Source organism: Rutilus rutilus, assembly GCF_951802725.1.
Source record: "Rutilus rutilus genome assembly, chromosome: 2".
Classification (NCBI taxonomy): domain Eukaryota; kingdom Metazoa; phylum Chordata; class Actinopteri; order Cypriniformes; family Leuciscidae; genus Rutilus; species Rutilus rutilus.
The window spans coordinates 25512474-25522298 of NC_140210.1; the positions used below are offsets into that span (position 1 = coordinate 25512474).

General features: G+C 44.5%; 1 protein-coding gene across 2 annotated transcripts; it reads left to right on the plus strand.

Annotated features, from left to right (window-relative positions):
• The first annotated feature begins 7768 nt into the window (after nt 1–7768).
• On the plus strand, nt 7769–9624 carry LOC311286001 (nicotinamide N-methyltransferase). 2 transcript variants are annotated; one of them, XM_084401967.1, is made up of 3 exons: nt 7771–8028; nt 8095–8302; nt 8607–9624. In XM_084401967.1, the coding sequence occupies exons 1-3, from the start codon at nt 7869–7871 to the stop codon at nt 9025–9027; spliced, it is 789 nt and encodes a 262-aa protein (XP_084258093.1). In that variant the 5' UTR covers nt 7771–7868; the 3' UTR covers nt 9028–9624. The 2 variants fall into 2 exon arrangements, with proteins under 2 accessions (XP_084258092.1, XP_084258093.1); XM_084401966.1 differs by having other exon boundaries at nt 7769–8302.
• The last annotated feature ends 201 nt before the right edge of the window (nt 9625–9825 follow it).

Consider the following 9825-nt stretch of genomic DNA (forward strand, 5'->3'; position numbering starts at 1 on the left):
CTCTTCTGAGGCCTTTCTCTTCTTCTCATACAGTTCGTACAAACTTTTTCTCTTGCGACCCTCAGACATTTTCAAAGGACCCGGTGAAACGGCGAGCTTCAATGAATGGATGAGCTCTAGCTCACCACACATAAACACCTGAAAGTGCGCATGCGCAGAAAGCGAAAACTAAGGGACGAGCACGTACGACGGCCTTACGTAAACATATCACCAGAATGATTGACACTTAGGTGGACCAATAGTTTACACTACCCACCCGGAAAAAGAAAATCCTCCGCTATACCTTTAATAACACACAGTTACAGCAGCCAAAGAAAAACTAATGTTAAAGTAACGGGTCAAAAGCCCAACTAAAGCAAACACTGATCTCCATAATGGTAACATCAAATGAAACAAAACAACATCTAAACCTCTTTTAATTTTCAATAGGAATTTCTGTAGACGTAAAAAAAAAAAAAAAAAAATTCATTCTGGTTAGTAATAAGTGAAGCTGGTAATGCTATTTTTTTGGAGTTGTTTAATCCTCTGCTGAGATCTTGAGAGATTTAATGTCTTCTGTGGCTGAAGTCAGTTGTAGTTCTTGTGTTTCGCTTTTTTATCTTCTTGTTGTTCCTCTGTCCTTCAGTGATTCTGCTTGTTAACATCAGGTGTTCATCACTAATGTTCAATCATCAGTTAATTAATCACTGAATTATAACATTAACTTCAACACTGTTTCAGTGTTACTCCAACACTCTGTAGTGTGGACACACAATTGTTCATTTATAACTGAAGATTTTGGAGTGGGGTTAAAAGGGTTAAATGTGCCAAATAAAAAGAATAAAGCGTAATTTAACAGTAATCTGTCGTGAGGCCTGGAGTAAAATATGAGGAGGACTCAAATGCAGTGAGGAGAAGTTTATTAGAAAACTTAGTGAACAATATAATAAATTCCGTGACACAGTGAGTAATCGTGAAGCCTCTCCGATTAGCGGTTCCAGAGAGAACAGGCCACAATCCTGCAGACGTGAAGAGAAGTAGAGACCAACGTCAGACAGAGAGAACCCAGGAATGTCCAGCAAAGACGAGGACAGGAACCAGCAGGTGAACTGTCCTGTACCGATCTTCACGTCTAGGAATCCTGAACACAGATCACTGGTAAGTAGCACAGCTAACACCAACAGACCAGAAGCACACACGCGACATAAAACAATCCACTGACAAACACTGGTAGACACAGCTGGGGATATAAAGGGTAGAGGAAACGAGTGACAGGTGGGGAAGATCAGCTCGTGATTGTGCTAATTGCCACCCTCACGAGCTGCAGAAATGACAGGACCAAAACAAACAACAGAGAGGGACCGGTGACACACCCTGACCCGTGACAGAACCCCCCCCCCTCAGGGACGCCTCCTGGCGTCCCCGGAGGACTCACCATGACGCCGATGGAATTGGTCAATGAGAGCGCGGTCCAATACGTCACGAGCCGGAATCCAGCATCTCTCCTCCGGACCATAACCCTCCCAGTCTACCAGATATTGATGACCTCTACCCCTCCGTCTCACATCAAGAAGTCTACGCACCGTGTAGGCGGGCAACCCCTCGATGAGTCTGGGAGGCGGCGGAGCAGAGGTCTGGGGCTGAAGTGGGGAGCGAATAACGGGCTTGACCTTGGAAACGTGAAACACCGGGTGAATTCTCTTAAATTGGAGGGGTAATTTGAGCCGAACTGTCACCGGGTTAAGCACCTTGGTTATCATGTACGGTCCAATAAATTTGGGTCCCAGTTTACGTGCGGGAAGTCTGAGGGGAATGTCCTTGGTAGACAACCAAACTTTTTGCCCACACACGTAAAGTGGGGGCCTAGACCGGTGACGGTCCGCCGACGCCCTGTTCCTTTCGCCAGTCCGGGAAAGGGCTTCTCTGGCGAGCCTCCACGTACGAAGGCATCTCTGAATGAACGTCTGCGCGGATGGAACAATGGCGTCGGTCTCTTGGGAGGGAAATAACGGGGGCTGGTAGCCTAAACAGCACTGGAAGGGCGACAATCCCGTAGACGAGACCCGGAGTGAGTTATGTGCGTACTCGACCATGGTTAATCTAGAACTCCAAGTCGACGGTTCTGCCGACGCCACACAGCGCAGGACTCTCTCCAAGTCCTGATTAGCTCGCTCAGCCTGACCGTTAGTCTGCGGATGGTAACCAGAGGATAAACTCGCAGTCGCCCCCAACTGTCGACAGAATTCTGTCCAAAATCTAGACACAAATTGGGGACCCCTGTCAGAGACCACGTCCACCGGGAGGCCATGGATGCGAAAAACGTGGTCTAAGACAATGGCCGCTGTCTCCCTCGCTGAAGGTAATTTGGGGAGGGGAATGAAATGAACCGCCTTCGAGAACCTGTCGACCACCGTGAGGACCACGGTATTGCCACTAGATGGGGGTAGACCTGTGACAAAGTCCATGGCTATGTGTGACCAGGGTCTGGAAGGGATAGACAGTGGCCGGAGTAGCCCTGCTGAAGGTCGATTCGAGCCCTTACCCACCGCACATATCGGACAAGCCGAAACAAACTCTTGAGCGTCCCCCGCCATCGAAGGCCACCAGAACCGTTGCTTGATTAACGAACATGTTCGAGCAGCTCCCGGGTGGCAAGCTAGACTGGATGAGTGACCCCACTGAAGTACGCTAGTTCGGACCGGCTCCGGCACGAACAACAAACTCGCTGGACATCCCGCGGGAATAGTGACGTTGCGTAGCGCCTCACGAACCCTGGACTCCACCCCCCAAGTAACCGCCGCGACCACCCGGTTGGGAGGCACGATGGTTACTGGAGAGGTGGATCCAGCTTCTACTTCAAAAACCCGTGAGAGCGCATCGGGCTTACCGTTCTTACTACCGGGGCGATACGAGATGTTAAAATCAAATCGGCCGAAAAATAATGCCCAGCGAGCCTGTCGAGAATTTAGTCTCTTAGCGGAACGGATGTATTCTAAATTCTTATGGTCGGTCCAAACTATGAATGGAACCCCCGCGCCTTCCAACCAGTGACGCCACTCCTCCAGCGCCAACTTAACAGCCAGTAACTCCTTATTCCCGATATCGTAATTCCGTTCCGAAGGAGTTAGACGATGAGAAAGAAAGGCGCATGGGTGTATTCTGTCGTCCGAAGGGGATCTCTGAGACAAAATTGCCCCCACTCCTACCTCCGACGCATCCACCTCCACAACGAATTGACGAGATGGGTCAGGGTTGGTGAGAATGGGAGCCGAAACAAAGCGACTCTTTAAGGTTTCGAACGCCTTTTGAGCCTGCGTTGACCAACAGAATCGAATTCGTGTGGAGGTGAGATTCGTCAGCGGAAGGGCGACCTGACTAAAACCCCGAATGAAACGCCTGTAAAAATTGGCGAACCCCAGAAAACGCTGGACCGCCTTGCGATTCTCTGGGGTGGGCCAATCCGCAACCGCCTTTACCTTGGCCGGATCCATTCGGATGCCTTCGGGTGACAGAACAAAACCCAGGAACGGAACCGACCGTGCGTGAAACTCACACTTCTCCACCTTGGCAAATAAACGATTCTCGAGCAGCCGCTGTAACACTCGCCTGACGTGCTGGACATGGTCGCGCTCGTTCTGGGAGAAGATCAGGATGTCGTCGAGATACACAAATACAAACCGGTCGACCATGTCTCTGAGCACGTCATTAACGAGTGCCTGGAAGACCGCCGGGGAGTTTGAGAGTCCAAAGGGCATGACCAAATACTCAAAATGACCTGTGGGGGTATTAAAAGCGGTCTTCCATTCGTCCCCCTCCCTCATCCGAACCAGGTGATAAGCATTGCGCAAGTCCAACTTCGTAAAGATAGTCGCCCCCTGCAAGAGTTCGAACGCTGAAGACATCAACGGCAAAGGGTGGCTATTCTTTACCGTGATGTCATTCAGCCCTCGAAAATCTATACAAGGACGCAGCGACCCATCTTTCTTCCCCACGAAGAAGAACCCCGCCCCAGCTGGAGAGGAAGAGGGTCGAATTATACCGGCTCGCAGAGAATCGTTGATGTATCTTTCCATGGCCTCCCTCTCAGGACCGGAGAGCGAGTATAAGCGCCCCTTAGGTGGAGAAGTGCCAGGAAATAATTCAATCGCACAGTCGTACGGGCGGTGCGGAGGGAGAGATGCAGCTCGGGACTTACTGAACACCGCTCTTAAGTCATGGTAAACCTCCGGTACATCCGCCAGGTTCACCGGTTCCTCCTGTGGGGTAGAAACAGACATTAACGGAGATGATGCTGACATTAAACAATGAGACAGACAGAAAGGACTCCATGCCAACACTGAATTAAGAATCCAGTCAATGTGCGGGTTATGCTTGACCAGCCAGGTGTGCCCCAACACCACTGGAGCGGAAGGAGAGTGTATAAGAAGAAAACGAATCTCCTCGGTATGATTACCCGAAATAGTCAGGTTGACCAGCTTAGTGGACTGGGTAATCTCAGTAAGTGGGGTACCACATAGGGTTCTGGCGGCAATAGGTTCAGCCAGGAGAGAACGTCTAATGCCCAAGCGGTCAGCTAGTTCAAAATCCATAAAATCACCCTCCGCTCCAGAGTCAATAAGTGCCGACACTTGGTGGTTAACCCCCTCCAACTGTAGAAAAGCCGGAAGAATGGATTGGCCAACAGATGGCAGTTGTGTGTTGGTGACGCTCACCGTCCTCTGTCCCTTAGACGTAGAACGTCGTCTCCTTCTGGGACATTCCGCTGCCATGTGACCCGCCTCTCCACAGTAGAGACACAAGTTATTGGTCAAGCGATGACGGCGCTCTATAGCGGTTAGATGGGCTCTCCCGATCTGCATGGGCTCCTCCTCCGGGAGTCCCCAGTGTTGTGAAGCAGCCCCTCTCGTGACTGGTGTCTGGTTGATGACGTCCTGAGGAAAACCCACCCTCCGAGTCTGGGCGCGGAGGGAGATTCGGTTATCGACCCGAATGGCGAGATCAATCAATCCGTCGAGTGATGTGGGCAGCTCCAAGGAATAAATCTCATCCTTGATGTACTCTGCTAAACCATGAAGAAAATGGTCCCACTGTGCCTTGGGATTCCACCCACAGGACGCCGCGAGAGTACGGAACTCAATAGAATATTCCGATACGGACCGAGTCCCCTGTTGTAACAGCGACAACGCTCGGGCCGCCTCTGTCCCCAACGCTGACCGATCAAAGACCTTGCGAAGCTCCTGAGCGAAATCCTCATAGGATCTACAGCACTCGTTCTCATTGTCCCACATGGCTGTTCCCCACTCTCTCGCAAGCCCTGCCAGGTGCATGATCACAAACGCCACCCTGGATCTCTCCGTTGAAAAACAGGAAGGTTGGAGTGAAAAAGTCAATGAGCATTGTGATAGAAATGAGCGACACGAATTAGGCTCACCAGAATAGGAAGCAGGTGGGTTGAGTCGAGGTTCGGATCGGCGAGGTGCTATCCCTTCAGAGTCAAGTGGGACAGGTCCAGTAGGAACCACTGGAGAGCTGGTCTGCAACTGTTCAAGCCGATGAGTAATCGCCGCTAGCTGCTGTGACATCTCTGACATGGCCTGGCGGGAAGCCGCTAATTCCTCCTGCTGTCGGCCCAGCAGAACTCCCTGTTGGGCCAGGGCCCGACGTAATTCCGTCTCCTCTGCTGAGTCCATGATGGTCAGTGGATTCTGTCGTGAGGCCTGGAGTAAAATATGAGGAGGACTCAAATGCAGTGAGGAGAAGTTTATTAGAAAACTTAGTGAACAATATAATAAATTCCGTGACACAGTGAGTAATCGTGAAGCCTCTCCGATTAGCGGTTCCAGAGAGAACAGGCCACAATCCTGCAGACGTGAAGAGAAGTAGAGACCAACGTCAGACAGAGAGAACCCAGGAATGTCCAGCAAAGACGAGGACAGGAACCAGCAGGTGAACTGTCCTGTACCGATCTTCACGTCTAGGAATCCTGAACACAGATCACTGGTAAGTAGCACAGCTAACACCAACAGACCAGAAGCACACACGCGACATAAAACAATCCACTGACAAACACTGGTAGACACAGCTGGGGATATAAAGGGTAGAGGAAACGAGTGACAGGTGGGGAAGATCAGCTCGTGATTGTGCTAATTGCCACCCTCACGAGCTGCAGAAATGACAGGACCAAAACAAACAACAGAGAGGGACCGGTGACACACCCTGACCCGTGACATAATCAATTTATGGCATAAAACTGTAGAAAAACAGTAATTTACTGGCAACGCGGCTGCCAGTAGATTACTGTAAAATCAAGGAAAAACAGTAATATACTGTAAAACATAACAGTCAGATTTATTAAACGAAAAGTTAATTTAACTGAAATATTAGTGAAAGTTCATAGAAAAAAGTTATGCGAAGTCAGTAACTGATAAGGAGAGTAAATATTAAACTAAAGTGTTTTATGTGTTTTTGCACAAGATGATATAAGAGAGATCTGTTAGTTTAATTAATTGGAGAGTAGAGCCTGTGCTTCAGTCAAAGATGAGCAGAGAAACACTGATGTTATGCTGCCTGTTGCTTTATTTAAAGACAGTGACTGTGTAGTTGCTGATGCAGTGACAATCTCCTTGCTAAGTACTTTAGCACATACATGCATGTTATTGTTCGCTAAATACGAACTGCAAAGATTTTAGTTAAAGTCATGTTTTTAATTAATTCACTATTACACATTATGTGTTTGCAGTTATTAAGAGATATTCATTTTCAGTGGACTCACATGAAGTAAGTTTACAGTACTATCAGTATAAAAATACTAGTTTTTAAGCTCGAACTATTAGAAGCAATCGGTTTCCCAAATTATATGATTTACCTTCCATGGTATTTTTACGGTAACATATTGTAAAAAAGGAGAGCTGTAAATTAACGGTAAAGGGATGTAAATTAACAGTACATTGCTGGCAACCACAGCTGCCAGTAGATTACCGTTATTTTACAGAGCAATTTTTTACAGTGCCGCCTTATTTTGTATGTTTTAGTTAAAATTATGATATAATTAACACTTGAATAGTTTTTTTTTTATTCTTTTTTTTATTAAATGATTTTATAATTCATCATCATCATAAATAGCTTTTGAAAATTGATGAAATACAGTAGGCTATGTTAGTAGGCTGTCAGTGTACATTTTAAAATGAATAATACATATTTTATTAATAGTTTTATTGGTGGAAGGAGGTAAATTATATGATACTGTTTTAAATAAAAGTTGGTCATTTTTAAATTAATAAAATTAGTTTTGAGACATAGAATATGTTTTTCAAATGTCCTCTCTATTGTTGTTGTTATATTCATGTTCTCATGTGTGTTATTCATACCATTTGCTCCAAGTAAATGTTTAAAAAAATAAAATAAAATTCAGACCAAACAATGAGATCTATTGAAGCACTTTTTATATCGTTGATGCATGGTGTCCACTGCAGTGGACAGATATGTTACTCCCTCAAAATAAAATATATTGAAGAAAAAAAAGTTATTGGCATGATTTTCACTTGTTTAAAAGTAAAAACAAACCTGAAAAAAATATTACTTTGTGATTCAATAATTCATGCATGAAATGGTTAAATAGAGGTGATTTATTTAAGAAACAATTTACATGTTTAAATACAGGAAAAAAATACATTATTTTCATTAAAGTAATATTTTTGAGTGCTCTTGGTCCTTCCAAGCAATCCGCCCCTGCCCCAGCATGTCTATACGCGCACGCGGATGTCTAGCGTCAATTGCGCAAGTCTGGAAATCCCATTTGCGCCTCTTCTGCTTCTGGTCCACTAAGGACAGGACAGTTTACTCTTAAAAAACAGCTACTGTCGTCGTCAACACATAGGCGTGTTGTAATCATGAGTGAATGCGTGAACTTCACTGAGGGAGAGTTCTATCAGTGGCATTTTGATTCGCGTGCATATGTTAAAAATTTTTATTCCTGCCCTCGCGGTCACTCTGACGAGAAGGATTTTCTTACTTTCGTTTTAAGATGCCTTAGCCGAGTTTTCTCCACGGGTAAGGAAGCAAGTCTAAATGTTTTATTTTTAGTAAATAGATTTAACACAAATATTTGTTTTAAAGGAGAACATAGAGGTCAGAGGCTGGTTGATGTGGGCAGCGGACCATCTATCCACAGCGTCTTAAGCGCGTGCGAACACTATGACGAGATTGTGCTGTCTGATTTCGCTGATAACAATCGAATGGAAATTGAAAAATGGTTGAAAAATCAAGAAGGCTGTTTAGATTGGAAACCTATTTTGCAGCACATCTGTGAACTGGAGGGAAAAAGGTAAGGTTAATTAACCTAGCCTATATGTAGGCTATATTTGTGTGTTTATTCAAAGGCAGTTTTTGGAACCTAACTATAGAACCTAACATTATAATAACAGCGGTATAGGCTTTTAAACAATTTTGGAATTAACTTGCAGGCTAAATGGCTAATCCATTTGTAAAACTATGTAGGCTAAGGATGAAACAAAACAAAAAACACCCATTTATAAAATTACAGAGCCAAGCCTATCATGATACCATTCTTCTTGGTATTTTGTTATAATTTATTTATATCGGTTTTCATTCATCTTTTAACTATTCAGCCCGTCTGATTTGGAGGCTTCACTTAAACAACGAGTCAAAAAGGTTTTAAAATGTGATGTCCGGTTGGAGAATCCGTTCTATCCACACACATTGGATCCAGCTGACTGCGTCATTACATCTCTGTGCCTGGAAGCAGCGTGTAAAGACATTCAGACATACCGTCGCGCTTTACATGGGCTGACCAAACTCCTGCGTCCTGGTGGACTTCTGGTCATGGTAGGTGTTCTGGGTGAGACCTTCTACAAGGTGGATGAACAGTCCTTTTCTTGTCTTAGACTGAGTCAGTATGATATTGAGGAAGCGCTCAGAGGTCTCTCTATCCAAGAGTTTAATATACTGCCTGTAGAAGACCAGAAGAGCAACTCAGTGTCTGACTTTGAGGCTGTTTTTCATCTTGTGGCGAGAAAACCTTCCGACTGAATTGAGGAATTTATAATAATAAAGCAAAATCGGTTGTATTTAAAACTTGAGCATGAAATCAATCCTGTTTTATAGCCTATGATTTTTCTTGTTTATTAATAAACAGCACAAGATGAATATGGAATGCATAACTCTTACAACTATATACACACATATAATGTTTGATCAACTAACTTTTTTTTAAACTTTATTACAGCTTTTATTTACTAATGAAATAAACATTGGCATACTGTGAAATCAATTTCATGACTTGTGTTCTTTACATAAAACACTTTAAAAGAGAGCTTTGCCTTGATGAACCATTTTAAAAACAAAAAGCCACAACATATGGGAAATAACCAAGACACTTAAGCCTTGTATTATTTGAGGAGTCTTTTGGTGACAGACAGTGGGGAAGACCAAGGTTGGTTACCTGGGTTGGTTGAAAATATGACCTACATAAAGCTTGGCCTTGGTGTATTCAGTCATCACTTAATTATTAACAAATATATTGCCATTTAATATGAATCATGTCTGCAAAGTTAATGTGTTACATTTTTACAAGGTGTAGTTGTACACATGTGGCATGCTTCATATTAGAGTAGGCATGGAAGACTCTGGATAAAAAAAATCTTAATGAAAACAACAAGAAACAGCATTAATAAATTATTTCTCTTTAGCAAAAATCCTTGACTCTCAGAGACTTTAAAAAATATATATTTTATAGCTTGTTTGTCACCAAGATGCATTGGGGGTAAGATGTCCCATGCATATATATTTTTAAATGACTGCGGTGGCTCATACCAACTTACTAACTAC